The 21489-nt window shown below is 47.5% G+C and overlaps 1 protein-coding gene across 2 annotated transcripts in view; it reads left to right on the top strand.

The window, feature by feature from the left end:
• Window positions 1–21489, top strand: part of ZNF451 (zinc finger protein 451) — a 173239-nt gene that overhangs the window by 96846 nt on the left and 54904 nt on the right. For both annotated transcript variants that reach the window (XM_033936433.1, XM_033936434.1), the window contains exon 9: window positions 11354–13035. In XM_033936433.1, coding sequence (XP_033792324.1) covers window positions 11354–13035 — 1682 coding nt within the window. The remainder of the gene's footprint in view (window positions 1–11353; window positions 13036–21489) is intronic.

The raw sequence follows: 21489 nt of genomic DNA, 5'->3' as shown, positions 1-21489 counted from the left end.
GGCTGCTAATTTTCATTCCCTGTTTTTGGCGGGTTACCCGCGGCTAAACGCGGTAGCTGCGGGTAAACCGCCACCGTGTCATTCTCTACTGTGTAGTAATCCTCTATCTATACCCCTCTATCCCCTTTTCCAGCAGGAAATTGTCCAATCCTTTCTTGAACCCCAGTACTGTACTCTGCCCTATTACACCCTCTGGAAGCGCATTCCAGGTGTCCACCACACGTTGGGTAAAGAAGAACTTCCTAGCATTTGTTTTGAATCTGTCCCCTTTCAACTTTTCCAAATGCCCTCTTGTTCTTGTTCTTTGTCGCCCGCAAATTTTATTATCTCACACTTCGTCCCTGCTTCTAGATCATTTATGAATATATTAAATAGCAGCGGCCCAAGCACCGAGCCCTGCAGGACCCCACTCGTGACCCTCCTCCAGTCCGAGTAGTGGCCCTTCACTCCTAACCTCTGTTTCTTAACCGCCAACCAGTTTCTGATCCATCTATGTACGTCTCCTTCCACCCCCATAGATATAAAATTTAACTTTTAAGCTATGTAGTAAATTCACCAATGAGGCCAGGTGGATGTTGAACAATGTAGGGGATAGAGGAGAGCCCTATGGGACACCGCAAGAGTTTACGCAACTATAGGATTTTTTATTGTCACTATAGACTTGATATGACCGTTTACTCAAGAAACCCCAAAACCATTCTTACACGTTACCTGAAAGACCAATTGACTCCAAACAGTCAATCAGGATGGCATGATCAACCAGATCAAAGGCACTACTTAGGTCTAGTTGCAGAATTAGAGCACTGGTACCCTGACCGAATAAGGTATGAAGGAAATCCAGCAGTGATGTAATGACAGTTTCAGTGCTGAACCCAGAACGAAAACCTTACTGATTGTCTTGCAGTACGCTAAATTTGTGCAAATACATTACTAGTTCCTGGTTGACCAAGTCTTCCATCAGCTTAACGAACAAGGGAGTGCTCACAATTGGTCTGTAATTAGATGTCAATTTGGTAGATTCTCTAGGATTTTTGACAATCGGGGTGATCAGAATCTGGCCTAAATCCTCCGGAAAAGTACCGGTTAGTAAAAGAGAGGAGATCCAGTTGTATAACTTGGCTTTAAATGTGACTGGAGCAACTTTCATTATATTTGGTGGGCAGCAGTCTAATCTGCAGTAGGAATCAGCGTATTTCATGTAATATTTGGAGAATTGTTGCCAGGATGGAGTAGTAAAATTATTCCAGGCCATATCTACTCTAGGTTCATCTTTGTGTTGGACAACTGGGTAGTTCAAATGATTGGTTGTGTAGCCTTTAGTTTGGATCTCAAATTGTTGATTTTGTTGGAAAAATTCAGCCAGATCGTCTGCAGACGGTGGGAAATCTAGGGTAGAATATGAGAAGGCCTGTATATCATAGAGATTGTTGACTAATTCAAAGAGATTTCTACTGTTGGTGTTAGGTGATCCGATTTTTTGGGCATAAAAGTTAGTGCGCTTCTTTATTATTAGTTTTTTGTATTCGTTTAATTTTTGTCTCCAATTTGACCTCCCCACACTGTCCCCTGATTTCAACCATTGTCTTTCTAGTTTCCGTAACTCCCGTTTCACATTTCCTAACTTGGTATCGTACCAGCTATCCAGATTCTTATTTCTTATTTTTCTTAGTTTAGAGGGGGCCATTTTGTTTAATATCTGCGTACTCATGTTGGTCCAAGAGTCTGCCGAAAAGGAGTTGAGGTCTGAACTAGAAGTTATGTCATAGTGTGACCAGAATTCTACTGGGTTCACCCTACCTCTGCTAGCTACCATTTTCTTAGGTCTTATTGCCTTCTTGGATTTGGTTAGGGAGTGTCTTACTTGCCAGCTAAATTGTAAACTACATAACCGGTGGTCTGACCATAGAGAGTCGGTCCAAATGGCTTGGTTCCAGTAAATCTTGGGATGGACTAGTTCTTTGGAGGAGAAAGTGACTAGATCTAGCTGGTGGCCTTTTTGATGGGTCTTTTCTGGGGGCGGCACAAAGAAGTCTAGTGAAGAAATGAAGGATAGTAGATCTTTGGAGTCACCCTGCTCTGTCTGCTCTAGGTGAATATTTAGATCACCTGTCAGTTGGTTGTGTGGGCCTAGTGTAGAGTTTGTAAGGAGGAATTTGTAGAAAATGTCTTTGGCCCATCTAGTCTGCCCATCCATAGTAACTATCATCTCTTTCTCTCTCCGAGAGATCCCACGTGCCTATCCAAGGCTTTCTTGAATTCAGACACAATCTCCATTTCCACCACCTCTTCCGGGAGACTGTTCCATGCATCTACCACCCTTTTCGTAAAAAAGTATTTCCTCAGATTACTCCTGATTCTCTTAACTTCATCCTATGCCCTCTCATTGCAGAGGTTCCTTTCAAATGAAAGAGACTTGATTCATGCACATTTATATTATGTAGGTATTATCATATTTCCCCTCTCCCATCTTTCTTCCAAAGTATACAGATTCAGTTCTTTAAGTCTGTCTCCATACGCCTTATCATAAAGACCACACACCATTTTAGTAGCCTTCCTTTGGACCGACCCCCATCCTCTGGACTGACTCCATCATTTTTACACTTCTCCCTCCATATTCGCGGGGGATGCAGGTGGACCATAGGCAAGAATATGGAAAAACTGCGAATAACTTTTTATTATTGAAACCGCAGATAACTTTTCTACTGTTATTTGCGGTTTTTGAAATAAGCAGCGATTTCAGAGCTTGGAGCAGGCAAGCAGATACGGAAACCGCGGATACGGAGGGAGAAGTGTATATGTAATGTAATGTAATGTAATTTATTTCTTATATACCGCTACATCCGTTAGGTTCTAAGCGGTTTACAGAAAATATACATTAAGATTAGAAATAAGAAAGGTACTTGAAAAATTTCCTTACTGTCCCGAAGGCTCACAATCTAACTAAAGTACCTGGAGGGTAATAGAGAAGTAAAAAGTAGAGTTAGAGGAAAAATAAAAATAAAATAAACATTTTAACAAGACAGCATTGATCTAAATACTTTGGAAGGTAGAAGAGAGGAGAGAAAGGAATAGAAGCAGAAGGGGGAGCCGTTGAACAGTAGAATTCTGGAGAAATTTAAATGATAGAAATAGAACAAAACAAAGACAAAAGGCAAAACAATAGATAAGATTAAAGATAAATCATAAGCTGGAAAGAAAAATAAAATAAAACTTTGTCTTCAATCCACGGTTTCAGCGTCAGTGATGAAGTGGAGCAAGTAAGTTTAGGAGGAGCGATTGACGTTTCCAGAAAGGGGTTCTTCAGGGAAGAGACTTGGCAGACAGTCCCAGGATGCCTATGTCTCCTCCCCTGCGATGTTCTCCCATCCATGCATTCCCTCCCAGACACACCATATCTTTTTGAAGGTGCGGCCTCCAGAATTGTACACAATATTCTAAATGAGGTCTCATCAGTCTTATACAGAGGCACCAATACCTCCTTTTTCCTACTTGGCCATACCTCTCCCTATGTACACTTTATACTTTCGCATTCTTAAAGTTGATGTACTCTGTATTTCCTCGAAATATCTGCATATTGTAAATCGCTGAATGTCCAGCTCTCTTGAATGTAAACCGCCTAGAAGTCGCAAGATTGTGGCGGTATAGAAAAAATAAAGTTATTATTATTATGCAACCTAGCATTAAGAACATAAGAACATAAGAAGTTGCCTCCGCTGAGGCAGACCATAGGTCCATCCTGCTCAGCGGTCCGCACCCGCGGCGGCCCATCAGGCCCATTGCCTGAGCAATGGTCTATACCTATCTATACCCCCCAATCCCTTTTTCTTCTAGGAATCTATCCAAACCTTCTTTGAAACCATTTAATGTTTTCTTGTCTACAACAGCCTCTGGAAGCGCGTTCCATGTATCCATGAAAAAGAACTTCCTAGCGTTTGTTCTAAACCTGTCCCCTTTCAATTTCTCCGAGTGCCCCCTTGTACTTGTGGCGCCCCTTAATTTGAAAAATCTGCCCCTGTCTATTTTTTCTATGCCCTTCAGGATCTTGAAGGTTTTTATCATGTCTCCTCTAAGTCTTCGCTTCTCCAGGGAGAAAAGTCCCAACTGCTTCAATCTGTCGGTATATGGGAGATTTTCCATTCCCTTTATCAGTTTGGTTGCTCTTCTTTGTACTCTCTCAAGTACCGCCATGTCTTTCTTGAGGTACGGCGACCAGTACTGGACACAGTACTCCAGATGCGGCCGTACCATTGCACGATACAGCGGCATGATGACTTCCTTCGTCCTGGTCGTAATACCCTTCTTAATGATACCCAGCATTCTGTTTGCTTTCCTAGAGGCTGTGGCGCATTGCGCCGATGCCTTCAGTGTTGCGTCTACCATCACTCCCAGGTCTCTCTCCAGGTTACTAACCCCTAGTGGTATTCCCCCCATTTTGTATGTGAACATCGGGTTCTTTTTCCCCACGTGCATGACCTTGCATTTCCCCACGTTGAAGCTCATCTGCCACTTTTCGGCCCACTTTTCCAGCTGCGTTAGATCCTTTTGGAGATCCTCGCAGTCTTCCTTGGTTTGAGCCCTGCTGTATAGTTTGGTGTCATCTGCAAATTTAATGACTTCACACTTAGTTCCCGCCTCTAGATCATTTATGTAGATATTGAACAAGAGCGGTCCCAGCACCGAACCTTGCGGAACTCCGCTCGTGACCCCTTTCCAGTCTGAGTAGTGTCCCTTTACGCCAACCCTCTGCTTCCTGTTTGCCAGCCAGTTTTTGATCCATCGGTGGACCTCCCCTTGTACCCCGTGGTTCCATATCTTTTTAAGCAGTCTCTCGTGTGGCACCTTGTCGAAGGCTTTTTGGAAGTCAAGGTAAATGATGTCTATAGATTCCCCTTTATCCACCTGGCTGTTCACTCCCTCAAAGAAGTACAATAAGTTTGTGAGGCATGACCTACCCTTACAGAAGCCATGTTGACTCGGTTTTAGCTGCCCATTTTTTTCGATGTGTTCACAGATGCTGTCTTTAATCAGTGCCTCCATCATCTTTCCCGGGACTGAGGTCAGGCTCACCGGCCTGTAGTTTCCCGGGTCCCCCCTTGCGCCCTTCTTGAAGATGGGCGTGACATTTGCTATTTTCCAATCCTCCGGGATATCTCCGGTTTTTAAGGATAGGTTGCATATCTGTCGAAGTGGCTCCGCTATTACGTCTTTTAGTTCCTTGAGTACCCTTGGGTGAATGCCATCCGGACCCGGCGATTTGTCGCTCTATAGTCTGTCAATCTGCTTGAGTACATCCTCTTGGCTTACCTCTAAACAGACCAGCTTATCGTCTTGGTCTCCTATTACGATCTCCTCGGGTTCCGGAATGGTGGTTATATTCTCCATCGTGAAGACTGACGTGAAGAACTCATTTAACCTGTCAGCTATCTCTTTCTCTTCTTTTACAACTCCCTTTCTGTCTCCATCGTCCAATGGTCCCACTTCTTCTCTCGCCGGTTGCTTCCCCTTGACGTATCTGAAGAACGACTTGAAGTTTGTTGCTTCTTTTGCCAGTCTCTCTTCGTATTCTCTTTTTGCTTTTCTAATCACTCGGTGACACTCTTTCTGGTGTTCTTTGTGCCCTTTTTGGTTCTCCTCTGTTTGGTCTTTTTTCCATTTTCTGAACGATGCTTTCTTGTCGCTTATCGCCTTCTTCACTGCACTTGTTATCCACATTGGGTTTTTTGTTCTATTTTTTTTGCACCCTTTTCTAAACTTGGGGATGCATATGCTTTGTGCTTCGTGCACAGTCTCCTTGAATAAGGTCCAGGCTTTTTCTACGGATTCCTTCTTCCCTATGTTGCCTTTGAGCTTCTTTCCCACCATTTTTCTCATGGCATCATAATTTCCTTTTTTGAAGTTGAGTGCCGTCGTTGTGGTTCTTTTCCCCTTTGATGATCCAATTTCAAGCCTGCACTGGATCATGTTGTGATCGCTGTTACCTAGTGGGGGTAATACCGCCACCTCCTTTGCTGTCCCCCCTAGTCCGTTGAAGATTAGGTCAAGAGTGGCATCGCCCCTTGTTGGTTCCGTGACCAGCTGCTCCATGAAACAGTCCCTCGTGACTTCTATGAATTTTGTCTCTTTTGCGCAGTTTGAGTGCCCAATACTCCAGTCTATCCCAGGATGGTTGAAGTCCCCCATCACCACCACATTTCCGCTTCTGCATACCTGCTTCAGTTCAGCCTCCATCTTCTGGTCGATTTCTTCCGGTTGTCCAGGTGGGCGGTAGTACAGACCCAGTTTAATGTCTGCTCCTGCTCCTCCCTGTAGCTTAACCCATAGTGATTCCAGGCCATCCGCCCGTTCTGTTGTTTCCGTCCTGGCTGATGGTATGGAGTCTTTTATGTACAGCGCTATTCCTCCACCCTTTTTATGTGTCCTGTCTCTCCTGTATAGTTTGTACCCTGGTATGGCCACATCCCATTGATTGTCCTCAGTCCACCACGTTTCTGTGACTCCAATTATGTCTAGGTCCTTATTGCTGGCTGTGATTTCCAGTTCTCCCATTTTGGCCCTCAGGCTCCTAGCATTTGTGTATAGGCAGTTTAAGACCCAGTTTTTAGTCCTCTCTTTTTGTTTTCCTTGTGCTTTGGTATTCCTGTAGTTTCCCTCATGGTTTGCCAGCTCCTGAGCTTCGTCCTCCTCCTGTTGTGTGTGTGTGACGTCCTCTGCCTGTTTCCCCTGCGCCTCCTGCTCTCCTAGTTCCCACTCCGTCCTGGGCTCTTTTTCACAATGACTTTGCCCCTCTGTTTCCTGTTGTTCTGTGTTGGTGCCGCTTACCTGGTCCATTTGTGCCCTCGATCCCTGCAATGCGTCTTTAGGTCCTTTTTCATCCCATACACCCTCAGACCCGAGTCCTCTTTTACACTGTCCCAGTTCAGTACCTTTGTCAGGTACTGATGTCCGATGTGTCGAGGTCAGGTCGACTATCGGCTTTCCCCTTCTTCTAGCTTTCGCCATTGTTGGGGTTGGGGTTTTTTTTGTTTGTTCCTGGTATTAGATTAATCCCAGTAGCAGATACAAAACATCAGAATTTAGGGGATTTTTGTTTCCATTTTATGGACTAATTAAAATCCTAACCCTATTAAAACATTTTCTTTAGACCAACTGGGTTATAGCAAGAAATGAGCTGAGATGATAAGTAAATAATTAATTAGCAAAATGCACCTGTTTGGTTTATGGGGTAGTGACTGTCTTGCAGATTTCACAATATCCCAAGATTTTTTTCTGATCTCTGAAAGTTATCTAATCATTCCCTAAGAAGAGATATTTGGAATCTTTAGGCAGACTTCATTGTCTGGGGCAGTGTTATTACAGAAAGGCTGTGAAATATGCTGCTTTACATACATTACATGCGATCCTTTTCTGATCACTTAGTTCCCTGAGTCTAAAGTGTTTACATTGCTAAAAAGCAATATTTGCAACACTGTATTTCTGAAATGAACATTTATTGTCTTAGAGAAATTTTGCACTGCAACTTGGGTTATGTTGTGAGTCACTTTGATAGAACTCCTCTTGTATGAGGAAAGACTAAAACAGTTAGGGCTCTTCAGCTTGGAAAAGAGACGGCTGAGGGGAGATCCACTGGATCCCAATAGCTCTTCTGAATCATCAGCAATTAATGAGAAACTTTAACAGATACATCAATGGCTTGATACCAACAGATTAGCCCTTAACATTAATAAAACAGACATTATATTTTTCCCCTGGAAAGATAGTTATAAACTTATCTTTCCAATTTCTATTAAAGGTATCACCCTGAAGTTGATAAATAGTATTAAGATTTTAGGGGTTATCTTTGATGATAAATTAACGTACCATGACCATATAAGTCACGTTAAATCAACTTTTTATAGACTCCGTCCAATTCGCTCAGTATCAAAATTCTTATGTCCAAAATCTCTGACCATACTAATTCATTCTTTGGTTATTTCAAAAATCGACTATTGCAATGCCCTATATAAAGGAATGGCTCAAAAGGAAATTAAGCGTCTGCAGATTATCCAGAATGCTTCAACGAAACTTATTATAAAAGCCAAGAAATTTGATCATGTGACTCCTTTACTTAAAAAAGCACACTGGCTTCCAGTCGCACATATTTGTATAATGTACAAATTAAGTTTGCTCACCTTTAAATGTCAGATATTTAAAACCCCAGCTTTTATCTATAAAGTATTGATTCCTTATACTGCATCTAGATTACTGAGGTCAAATGACCAACACTTATTAGTCATTCCCTCCCTTAAAATTATTAGCACACGACGGCAATCCATCTTTTCCTTTATGGCTCCTCAAACATGGAATTCCCTTCCAATTTATTTAAGAGAAGAAAAAAATTTGGAAAAATTTAAGAGCAAACTCAAGGGCTTTCTTTTTAAAGATGCATTCAATGACTAAATGAATTGCTTAGGAGTTTCATTGTATCTTTATATTTTTTGAGAGCTTTTCTCCTTCCCCTTCCTACTGTTTATGACCTTAAATGTTTTTCTTTTTATTAATCAGATTGTGTTTCTTTCCTATTCTTTCCTTGTGTTTTATTATGTTTGTAAAGCTGGCTTTGATTATGTTTCGTAGATTTACCGTATTTTCACGCATATAACGCGCGCGTTATACGCGTTTTTACCTACCGCGCATACCCCTCGCGCGTTATATGCGTGAGCGCGGTATACAAAAGTTTTAAAACATAGTTCCCACCCCGCCCGACGCCCGATTCACCCCCCCAGCAGGACCGCTCGCACCCCCACCCCGAACGACCGCTCGCACGCGCTCCCACCCGCACCCGCATCCACGATCGGAGCAAGAGGGAGCCCAAGCCCTCTTGCCCGGCCGACTCCCCGACGTCCGATACATCCCCCCCCCCCCCGGCAGGACCACTCGCACCCCCACCCCGAAGGACCGCCGACTTCCCGACAATATCGGGCCAGAAGGGAGCCCAAACCCTCCTGGCCACGGCGACCCCCTAACCCCACCCCGCACTACATTACGGGCAGGAGGGATCCCAGGCCCTCCTGCCCTCGACGCAAACCCCCCTCCCTCGAACGACCGCCCCCCCCCCCAAGAACCTCCGACCGCCCCCCCAGCCGACCCGCGACCCCCCTGGCGACCCCCACGACCCCCCACCCCCCTTCCCCGTACCTTTGGTAGTTGGGCCAGAAGGGAGCCCAAACCCTCCTGGCCACGGCGACCCCCTAACCCCACCCCGCACTACATTACGGGCAGGAGGGATCCCAGGCCCTCCTGCCCTCGACGCAAACCCCCCCCCCCCCCCAACGACCGCCCCCCCCCAAGAACCTCCGACCGCCCCCCAGCCGACCCGCGATCCCCCTGGCGACCCCCACGACCCCCCCACCCCCCTTCCCCGTACCTTTGGTAGTTGGCCGGACAGACGGGAGCCAAACCCGCCTGTCCGGCAGGCAGCCAACGAAGGAATGAGGCCGGATTGGCCCATCCATCCTAAAGCTCCGCCTACTGGTGGGGCCTAAGGCGCGTGGGCCAATCAGAATAGGCCCTGGAGCCTTAGGTCCCACCTGGGGGCGCGGCCTGAGGCACATGGGCCCAACCCGACCATGTGCCTCAGGCCGCGCCCCCAGGTGAGACCTAAGGCTCCAGGGCCTATTCTGATTGGCCCACGCGCCTTAGGCCCCACCAGTAGGCGGAGCTTTAGGATGGATGGGCCAATCCGGTCTCATTCCTTCGTTGGCTGCCTGCCGGACAGGCGGGTTTGGCTCCCGTCTGTCCGGCCAACTACCAAAGGTACGGGGAAGGGGGGTGGGGGGGTCGTGGGGGTCGCCAGGGGGGTCGCGGGTCGGCTGGGGGGGCGGTCGGAGGTTCTTGGGGGGGGCGGTCGTTGGGGGGGAGGGGGGTTTGCGTCGAGGGCAGGAGGGCCTGGGATCCCTCCTGCCCGTAATGTAGTGCGGGGTGGGGTTAGGGGATCGCCGTGGCCAGGAGGGTTTGGGCTCCCTTCTGGCCCAACTACCAAAGGTACGGGGAAGGGGGGTGGGGGGGTCGCGGGTCGGCTGGGGGGCGGTCGGAGGTTCTTGGGGGGGGGCGGTCGTTGGGGGGAGGGGGGTTTGCGTCGAGGGCAGGAGGGCCTGGGATCCCTCCTGCCCGTAATGTAGTGCGGGGTGGGGTTAGGGGGTCGCCGTGGCCAGGAGGATTTGGGCTCCCTCCTGGCCCGATATTGTTGGGGAGTCGGCGGTCCTTCGGGGGGGAGGGATGTATCGGACGTCGGGGGGGCATCAGGCTTTCAGGATGGGGACAGACCTTCAAGGGGGGACAGTGCACGGATGTCAGGGGGGGTGAACGGAGAGTCGGGACAGCGCACGGAAAGTCAGGGCGGGCGAAAGGAGCGTCGGGCAGCATGCGCGGTATACCCGTGAGCGCGGTATACCAAAGTTTTTGTACATATCATCGTGATTTCTGCACGCTATACCCGTGTGCGCGTTTTATACGGGTGCGCGTTATTTGCGTGAAAATACGGTAGTCTTTTTGTTAGTTATGTTTGTTTCCCCTAACCTTATAATTTTAATGATTTGTTCATCGCTTAGAATTTGGAATAGGCGATTAATCAAATTTTATAATAAACTTGAAACGATTGAAGTCTACAAAATCCTGAGTGGAGTAGAATGGGTACAAGTGGATCGATTTTTCACTCTGTCAAAGACTAGGGGACACTCAATGAAGTTACTTTTAAAACCAATAGGAGGAAATTATTTTTTCACTCGGAGAATAGTTAAGCTCTGGAACGCATTGCCAGAGGATGTGATAAGAGCGGATAGCTTAGCTGGTTTTAATAAAGGTTTGGACAAGTTCTTGGAGGAAAAGTCCATAGTCTGTTATTGAGAAAGACAAGGAGGAAGCCACTGCTTGCCCTATATCGATAGCATGGAATATTGCTACACCTTGGGTTTTGGCCAGGTACATGACCTGGATTGGCCACCGTGAGAAAGGGCTACTGGGCTTGATGGACCTTTGGTCTGACCCAGTAAGGCTATTCTTATGTTCTTAAGTGTGTGTGTGTGGGGGGGGGGTTCATTTCTTTTTTGTGTTCAGTCTTTTTATTTAATATGTAATGAACAATACAAAAAGCAATAGAACAAGAGTTCTTGTACAATATCAGCAATACATCAGGTATATGAAGTACTTAAAAAATAAAGTAATGTATTAATATACATCAAAAAGCAGTATCACTGTTGCATATATCACAACCAAAGCTGCTGACCATTATGATATTATGATCAAGAAAAAATGTACACAGGTATTAATGATCTAGTATATAAGACCAATTGTTGTTGTTTTTTTCCATTTCTAATAGAACTCGGTGTCGTGATGCTGGTCCCAAAGTACGGGCTGAAAAGAACATATGCCAAATTGCCGAGGTATTCAAAATGAAAGGGTATTGCACCAATTGCAACCAATTATTTAGTGATGACAAAAAAATGAATGAACACGCACAAGCAAATGGGCATAATATTAGAATTATCAGCACGATGGAAGAATCCATCTTAATGTTCTGCCACATCAATGAACTGAACAAGATTCCTCCCAATAGTTACCTGACTGTAGGTCAGCCAGGGCTGAAAATTAGTCCACTGAAGAGAGTTGCCAACAGTAATGGGTCTGGCATCAGCCAGCAGAATAGAACTATGATGAAACGCAGAAAAGATTCTTATCTTTACGAGCAAGGAATCTCACTCTGCATTAGACAGGAAAATAAGCTGACTATTGACCGCACTAAAATAGCCTGGTTTTGTGAGTGCAACCAAAGGTTTCTCACAGAGCAGGAGGTTGAAAGGCATATTTTGGCAGCAAATAGGATCTGCTACAAATGTATTGTATGTGGAAAACTCGCTCAAGACCTTGGGGTCATACGTCTGCACATGAGCCGGTTTCATGGAGGGGCACATTTGACGAATTACCTGTTTTGGTGCTGTGCTTGTAACGTAGAGATGCCAAGAAAAGAAAGTGTGATGTCACATGTGACTGAATGTCATGGTGGGCATAGTTTTTACTTTGAACAGGAAGCTTTAGAAGATGAACCTTCTTTATCATCTACCATTCTGGGGCAGAATGGCCTCAAAAGGATGGATTCTAGTGACTCTGTTTCTAGTGAAAGTGGCTCTACTCGAGGAAAGTGGCAATGCCGCGTTTGTGAAGAAATGTTTGACTCAGAAGATAGCATTAAACAGCACTGTAAAACTTTAGGAAGCCATCAGTTCCACAAATACTCCTGTGGCCACTGCAAAAAGCGATTCCACAGAGTGGAAACTCTATATAGACACTGTCAAGATAATCATGACAGTGAAGTAATAGTGAAATACTTCTGTGGCCTTTGTGATGACCTGATATTTGATGCGGAGCTAGAGTTTTCTAACCACTTCAAGATGGTCCATAGCACAGATTATGTGTTTGTGCCAGAACAGACAGAACAATCAGTAAAGAGCTTATCTGAAGCATCCCAGGAGAAATGTGTGCGCCTTGTCTGTGGCTGCTTAGATAACTATGTCAGCAAAGTACAACGAAGGGAAGATTATATCCAGTGCCAGCAAAATCTGTTAAATAAAGGGAGCGTTTGGTATCGGTGCTGTTTCTGTCTGGCCACAGCCCAGAAAATAGAAGACATGGAAAACCATTTTTCTAAAGAGCACAATGAAAGCAGATCCAATCCAGAGGAATTTGTAGTAAAGTGTGGACACTGTGGTAAAGCCTTTTCTGACATTGAAGGTGCTCAGCAGCACTATCATGGGAAACACAGCTACTTGCAGAAACCCAGTGTGACGTATCACTTTGGGTCATCAGAACCTAACACTAGCGTTTTCAAGTTCACTGCCAGTGGTACCTGTATAAGTAAGAAGCACGACACAAAAGCAGCACTTGCAGTTAAAACTGAAGCAAATAACTTATCTCTCTCCAGCATTCCCTCAGAGCCTTGTTCGTGGTCAACTGCAGACACTGAAAAAGAAAAGGAGACCAGAGCTGATTCTCCAATGGACACAGGTAAGGTGATCATTCAAATATGAAAATTATAGTTAGGGTTTCTACTCTTAGGTATTTTGTAAAATTTGGTGTTCATTTTCTAGCGAATTGGGGGTTCTTTGTGAACACGCAAAATTGGTGTTTTGCAAATCAAGTGCCATTGCTGAATAATATTTGGCTTATTACTGATGGAACCAAGTGTATACATTTTGTGCATCTGAAGACTTGGCATAGAAAAGTCACAAAGATGGAATGCATAATCCAATGGAAGGATGAGAGGGAAATGGTGGTTTTATGGTGTTTATGCAATAACATCTATTTCTTTTGAACCAAAGATTTTTTTTTGTATATTTATAAATTCACACCTAAAGTCAGAAGCCCTAATTATCATGTACAGTATACTGTGAATATTTTATATATACATAAAAAGATCTTGAAAAATAGTTTACGCTTGAATTTTATACATATTAGATACCATGACTGATTGTACAACAAGAAAACTTTATGAATCTGATGAATGTGTTTCTCTTGTATGTGGCTGTTTTGAGAACTCTATAAAGTTCATTTTTATAGTAACAATCATTTCTGGCCTTAGCTGAGTATTAATTGCTGTTAGAACTTAGTTTCATTTTTAAAAAATTTATGAATTCACTTGCGGTCCTTTTACTAAGGCGCACTAGCCGTTTAAGCGCATGCTGAGGCCCGGATTCTGTATAGGACGCCCAGGACTGGCATCCTATACAGAATCAGGCCTACGCCCACCCAAAATAAACCTGATTCTGTTACCGACATCCATGTTACAGACACCGGTTACAGAACCGTATTACTGTAGATGCGGCAGCTATACTTATCGTAGCAAGGGATTTCCCTGCCGCGATAAGTATAGCGGCTGTCAGTCCCCCCCTCGTCCCCCGTATGATCATGGCAGGAGGGAGCCAACCCTCCTGCCCATCCACCTCCACGTACATCATGGCAGGAGGGAGCCCAACCCTTCCTGCCCGAAGACCGCCCACCCCTCCCCGAAGATCGCTGGCAGGAGGGTGCCCAATCCCTCCTGCTGGACCTCCCCAATGAACCCCCCCTCCCTGGTGGGATGGCCAATGAGGAGGGACCTTAGGCGCCTGGGCCAATCGGGCCCTTGGCTCATGTGGGATGGGCCGGAGAAGGGTGGGCTCACCTCATTTGGACAGTGGAAAGGTCAGCCATCGAACTTTCTAGGTAAGCCCGTAGGGGGGGGTCTGGGGAGGGGGGTTGGGGAGTTTCATTGGGGGATCGGGGGAGGTCTGGCAGGAGGGATTGGGCACTCACTTGCCGGCGATCTTCAGGGAGGGGTTTGCAGTCTTTAGGCAGGATGAGTTGGGCTCCCTCTTGCCGCGATCGTTCGGGGGGGGGAACTAGTGGCTGCAGTCGCGGCCATTATACGTTTTGCGGCAGTGAGATCCCTTGCTGCGATAAGTGTAGCAGCCACAATCTAGGCCAGGATTTTGCTGGCCTACATTGTACGCATCTCCCACTGGCCGCCTAGGTTCACCTAAGGCTACGTCTAGCCTAGTTTTGCAGACCTTCCTAGGCTCCTGAAGGCACCTCAATATAGGCAGCCTGCCTGGGGAGCTTTTTTTTTTTTGTTTGTTTGTTTGTAAAAACGTGTTTGTCCTGATTGGCTAGTTAGACAGCTATAGGATGCCTACAGCTGCCTACAATCGGGACGCAGTTTACAGAGTCCAGGCCTATTGACTATAATGGATGCATTAGCGTTTAGCTAGTGTGCCTTAGTAAAAGGACCCCTTGATTTGAGAGTGATGTCTTTTTTTTTGTACCCCAGTGGAGTGAGTTTCATAGAACTCCAGCAACCATGTGAATTGGGACAAGGTTTCAACATTGGCCTCAAAATAATGTAGGTACTATCAAGCTTCAATGGCTGTATAGGCTAGTAGCAAAATTGGAGGTGCAGACTTGGCAGTCCTTGAAATTCTAGCTACTTGGCTGTATGGAGTCAGGGGAGCCTACTGGTTGGTAGTGAGGAAGGTATTCAGATGAGGTGAAGATGATTATTTGTATAGTCCTCTAAATTTCATTGGGTATTGAAAAACAAAACAATAAAAAGTAGAACTTTCTGTATGTGGAGGACACAACACATCTGTGCTGTGGTAAATGCACCGAGGCCCATAGGAATTGAATGGGCTTCAATGCATTTACAGTGGCAGCATTGTAAAAGGGGCCCTAAGTTTAGAAAATACTGTGTGTGTGTGTTTTAAAATTTGTATTTACTTTTTGGAGATCCTTACTTTTTGAAAAGAACATTGAAATAGTAAGAAAGTTGGTAACTAAACAAGGAAATTCCTGCTTATTGTGAATCCTGGGAGTACATTTAGATAGAAATCTAACTATGAAAGCATTGGCGTTGGTGAAAAAATGTTTCTTTATCTTGTGGAAACTGCGGACCATCAAATCATATTTTGAGCCAGTAGCATTTAGATTACTTATCCAGTTGTTGATACTCAGTACTTTGGATTATCCCAGGACAAGCAGGCAGCGTATTCTGAACATGTGGGTGACCTCACCAACGGAGCCCCCTAGCGGACGTTTTCGCAAACAGACTTGCTTGAAGATCTTCAAGCTTGCGATTGGCCCGCGCATGCGTGTGTGCCCCTTCTGCCCGGTCTAGGGCATGTGTCTCCTCAGCATGTCCTCAGTTCTATGTTTTCCGCAGAGCCAGAAGCACTGCTCCCTTGCTTTGCACGATCTCGTTGTCCCTCTTGCACCAAGGCTTGTTTGGTTAGTTTCAGTTGAGTCGCTGTGCCCATGTCTTTATTTTCCTTTCTTTTTCGTTTTATCAGTTCGTATATTTTTGACCGGGTTGCCCGGTCTTACTCTTATGTCCCGGCCTCGTTCTGGGTTTAAAAACTGTACTAAGTGCAACTGACCCTCATCGTTGGTGTGTGGAGTGCCTGGGTGCAGAGCACTGCGCTGAGTCGTGTCCCCTTTGTGCGACTTTGCAACCGTGGACTCTTCGTAGGAGGGTGGACAAGATTCTCCAATTCTTTGGCCCCATGGATCCTGCGGGACAGGCCTCGAGCTTGGCCTCGGCGCCCTCGTTGGGTTCCTCGGCCTCGAAGTCCTCGGCTTCAAAGTCCCCGTCAGCCTCGAAGGCTCCAGCCTTGGCTCCTCCTGCTACTCCGGCCTGAGGTAAGTCTTCTCTTTCCTCCTTAAGTGTGCCGGCAAAGAAGCCTACCTCGGAGTCTCATGTCAGTGTCGCCTCGTCGGCGTCTTTGAGACATCACTCTAAGCGTGCCTCCTCACGTAGGAAATACTCTTTCTCGAGGTCGCCCTCGAAGGAGCACACTGTTGCACCTACGACCCAACATCCTTTGATCTCGGTGCCTATGTTCAAGGACATGCTTAAGGCTAGCTATACTTACCACGCAGCTTTCCTCGGTGGTGAGCCAACTGGTCCTGACTTCGACACATCTGACCTCGGTCTCAACCAGTCTCGGTGTGACCAGCCTGAGCGTCCCCTCGTATCTTAAGGCCATACCCGCAAGACTCGCCGGATTCCCCCGAGCGATTCTTCCTCTCCCGAGTCGCCTGTGACTTTTCGGGGGTCCAGGCCAGGGACCCATTTTTCCCCCGCTACTATGTCGAGGCTTGCCCCTCCTAAGAAGCCCCGGTTTTCAACGCCCCTTCGGGGCAGGTCTCCGACCGCGAAACCTTCCAGGCACACGCTTGTGTTCCCCATCGATGCAGCTGCCAGCCCCTAAGGGGTCTTCTTCGAAACCGGTGGAGGAATTTTCCTTTGCCCCGTCTTCTCAGAGGCTTCACCAGCTGATTCCTCGGACCCCGGGGTCTTCCCTGGTCCACCTTGCACGGGGTCGTTCTCGACGCCCCCCAGACACTTTAGTCGAGCCTCTTCGGTCTCCCATTCGCGGGACTCCGAGTCCCCGGCTTACTATTCAAGGGAAATTTCTTCCTCTTTCTCGCAGATCTCGCTTGGGGTTTCCTCAGGAGGATTAGTCTTCTTCTCGAAACTCCTCCTTTACTCGTTTCATCTCTGACATGGGTAGGGCCTTGAACCTGGACCTCTAGTCTGAGTCACGTAATACCCAGGAATACCTGGCGGAAATGGGTGTTGATCATCCGCCCCGTGAGGCGCTGCGCTTGCCATTGCACCAGGTTCTCCGGAAAACTTTTCTCTGGAACCTGGAGACCCCCTATGCGGTCATGGCCATTCCCTCCAAGTTGGAGTCCCGTTACCAGACAATCTCGGTTAAGGGGTTTGAAAGTTCTCAGCTTTCTCACCAATCCTTGGTGGTTGAGTCTTCCTTGAAGAAATCCATCCCCTTGAAGGTTTACGCTGCCGTCCCTCCAGGTCGGGAGGGCCGTGCGATAGGCAAGTTTGGTCGCCGTCTGTACCAAAACTCAATGATGGCGAATCGTGTCCTCAACTATAACTTTATCTTCATGTCCTACCTCCAGTTCTGTGTGGACGCCCTCTGCTCGTTCCGGGAGGACATACTGGATTCTCGGCATCAGGAATTTCGTCTCCTCGAGGAGACCCTCTCCCAGCTCTGCCTCTATATGTTTCAGGCGGCCTACGACGCCTTCAAGTTGTCCTTAAGGGTCACGGCCTTTGCGATCGCCATGCGTCGCCTCGCTTGGCTCCAGATTGTGGATATGGACCCAAATCTACAGGATCGTCTTGCCAATCTCCCGTGTGTGGGTCATGAGCTCTTCGATGATTCCTTCGAAGCGGCCACCAAGCGCCTCTCGGATCATGAACGGTCCTTCGCCTCTCTGGTGAAACTTAAACCGAAGGCCCCTCCGGCTCGGCAATACAAAATTCCTCTCCGGAGGTACCCACAGAAATCTAGTACTACCTTCTCTCGGCCTCCTTCGAAGCAGCCACAGCAACAGCTGCAAAGTCAACCTAAGTCCCAGCTGCCGGCTACGACGAAGACTGGGCCGTCTTTTTGACAATTCCGGTCCGAGCCTTTGGGCTCCCTTCCTCCTGGAGCCTTCCCCCCTCTCCATCATTTCTATGCCCAGTAGGAAAGTCTTACCACCGACAGTTGGGTGCTTTCTATCATCCAGGAAGGGTACTCCCTTCACTTCAGTCACGTACCCCAAGACATGCCTCCAAGAGAGTTTCCTTCTGCTCAGTCTCGGCTGCCTCTCCTTCTGCAGGAAGCTCAGGCCCTTCTTCACCTTCGGGCGGTCGAGGAGGTTCCCCCGGACCAGTGGAACACCGGATTTTATTCCCGGTACTTTCTGGTACCCAAGAAGACGGGGGAATCTGCATCTGATCCTGGACCTACGTGCGCTGAACAAGTTTCTGGTCAGGGAACGGTTCAGAATGCTCACCCTTCCTACGTTGTACCCCCCTCTTGGACGAGGGGGACTGGCTGTGCTCGCTGGACCTCAAAGAGGCGTACACGCACATTCCAATACACCCGGCCTTTCGCCGGTATCTGAGATTCTGGGTGGGGGATCCCCATCTCCAGTATCGTGTTCTTCCCTTCGGCCTGGCAGCCTCTTCGAGGGTCATCATGAAGTGTCTCGTGGTGGTAGCTGCGGCCCTGTGTCTCCGCGGCCTGCAGGTGTTTTCCTACCTCGACAACTGGCTGATCAAAGCATCCTCTCGCCATGAAGTTCTGCGAGCGACGAATCAAACCATCTTGCTTCTTCAGAGCCTCAGCTTCGAGGTGAACTTTCCCAAGTCTCAGCTCTGCCCGTCCCAGTCTCTGGAATTTATCAGAGCGGTCCTGGACATGGCTCGTCTCCGCTCCTTCTTGCCTCGGCCTCGATGGGAGGCCCTTGTTCGCTTATGCCAGAGGGTTGCCCATCTATCCTCGGCCCCGGCTCGGCTCGGCTCATGATGGTCCTCCTAGGTCACATGGCCTCCACGGTTCACATGAGTCCTTTTGCCAGACTTCACCTCCGTATTCCTCAATGGACTCTGGCGTCCCAAAGGAATCAGGATCAGAACCCTGTCTCTCGACTCATTGTCGTGACTCCTTTGTTGAGGCAGTCTCTTCTTTGGTGGATGCTCTCTTCCAATCTTTCCAGAGGTTTTCTGTTTCATGCTCCTTCTCTACAGAAGGTCCTGACGACTGACTCGTCAGCCTATGCTTGGTGGGCTCATCTGGACGGTCTTCGCACTCAGGGTCTTTGGTCCAGTGCCAACAGACTTTGTCACATCAATCTGCTGGAGCTTCGAGCGATCTTCCTCACTCTGAAAGCTTTTTGTCACCTGCTTCGCGACCAAGTGGTGCTGATCCGCACGGACAACCAGGTCGCCATGTATTATATCAACAAACAGGGGGGAACTGGGTCCTTGTCCCTGTGCCAGGAGGCGATGCGGCTCTGGGATTGGGCCATCCGCCGCAACATATTACTTCGAGTGGTCTACAATCAGGGCCAGCACAATTGTCGCAGATCGGTTTGAGTCGTCTTCTGCAGCCTCACGAATGGTCCCTCCATTCCTTGACTCTGCGTCAGGTATTTGCTCATTGGGGGACTCCGGATGTCGATCTGTTCGCATCCCCCGCAATCACAAGTTGCCCCGCTTCTGCTCCAGGGTCTACACCCCACTCAGACTTGAGGAGGATGCTTTCCTGCTGGATTGGAAGGACCTGTTTCTGTATGCATTCCCTCCATTCCCTCTGATTCTGAAGACTCTCGTCAAGCTCCTCGGTGGCCCCGACAGCCATGGTTCTCCCTCCTGTTACAACTCAGTTCCAGGGAGCCTCTTCTTCTGCCTGTTTTTCCTTCACTGCTTACGCAGGGTCGGGGTTCTCTACTTCATCCCAACCTGCAGTCTCTGCACTTGACGGCTTGGTTCCTCGAGACTTGATGCCCTCGTTCCAGTTCTCCCAGCCTGTGCTGGATGTCCTGGAGGCGTCTCAGAAGGAGTCCACTCGCCAATGTTACCATCAGAAGTGGACCCGTTTTTCTTCCTGGTGTGCTACTCGACAGCAGTAACCACTATCTGCCTCCTTATCTGCTGTCCTAGACTATCTATTGCACTTATTTGGCTCTGGACTCAAGTCCTCCTCGGTTTGAGTCCACCTTAGTGCCATTGCTGCTTTTCATCATCTGATTGACGGGAAGCCTATCTCTGTTCATCCTGTGGTTTCCCGCTTCATGAAAGGCCTTTTCCACGTTCATTCACCCCTTAAGCCTCCTCCTGTGGTTTGGGATCTTAACGTGGTCCTTGCTCGCTTAATGAAACCTCCGTTCGAGCCGCTAGCGTGGGCTCACTTGAAGTATCTTACTTGGAAGGTGGTGTTTCTCATTGCTCTCACTTCTGCCTGTCGGGTCAGTGAGCTTCAAGCCTTGGTTGCGGTCCCTCCTTTCACTGTTTTCCATCATGATAAGGTGGTCTTCCGTACCCATCCTAAGTTCTTGCCTAAGGTTGTTTCTGAATTTCACATCAACCAATCCATTGTTCTCCCTGTGTTTTTTTCCAAAGCCCCATTCTCACCCTGGAGAAGTGGCTCTGCATTCTCTTGATTGTAAGCGTGCACTGGCCTTCTACTTGAAGCGCACCTCTCCTCATCATACTGCTCCCCAGCTGTTCATCTCTTTCGATCCTAATCGCTTGGGTCGTTCTGTTTCTAAGTGGACCATTTCTAATTGGTTGGCCGCTTGTATCTCTTTTTGTTACGCTCAGGCTGGTCTCTCCCTCCCAGGTGGAGTCACTGGCCACAAGGTCAGAGTGATGGCTGCATCTGTTGCTTTCCTCTGCTCGACTCCACTAGAGGAAATCAGTAAGGCTGCCACTTGGTCCTCGGTTCATACATTTACCTCGCACTACTGTCTGGATGCTTTATCCAGGCGTGATGGCCTTTTCGGCCAGTCCGTTTTGCAAAATCTGTTCTCCTAATTTGCCAACTCTCCCTCCATCCCATTCTGGTTAGCTTGGAGGTCTCCCACATGTTGAGAATATGCTGCCTGCTTGTCCTGGGATAAAGCACAGTTACTTACCGTAAGAGATGTTATCCAGGGACAGCAGGCAGATATTCTCGCAACCCACCCACTCCCCGTGGTTGGCTTCTTTGCTAGCTATCTGAACTGAGGACACGCTGAGGAGACGCATGCCCTAGACGTGCGGAAGGGGCACGCACGGGTCAAACGCAAGCTTTAAGATCTTCAAGCAAGTCTGCTTGTGAAAACGTCCACTAGGGGGCTCAGTTGGTGATGTCACCCACATGTGGAGAATATCTGCCTGCTGTCCCTGGTTAACACCTGTTACGGTAAGTAACTGTGCTTTACTGCAATTCAGTTCATATTGCCGAACACCGTGCAAATGTACTTAGATTACGAAGAATGCAGAATACTGCAGTACGTTTGATTTTTGACCTGAAAAAGTCGGATCATATTATGTTTTACTACAGGGAGCTTCATTGACTCCCTTTTGAGGCCCATGTGAAGTTCAAATTGGGAATACTCTGTTATAAAACCTTATATGGTCAAGCA

This window comes from Geotrypetes seraphini, chromosome 3 (genome assembly GCF_902459505.1).
Source record: "Geotrypetes seraphini chromosome 3, aGeoSer1.1, whole genome shotgun sequence".
In the NCBI taxonomy this organism is placed as follows: domain Eukaryota; kingdom Metazoa; phylum Chordata; class Amphibia; order Gymnophiona; family Dermophiidae; genus Geotrypetes; species Geotrypetes seraphini.
Note: the sequence above shows the minus strand (reverse complement) of the source record. Positions and strands in the feature narration are given on the sequence as shown.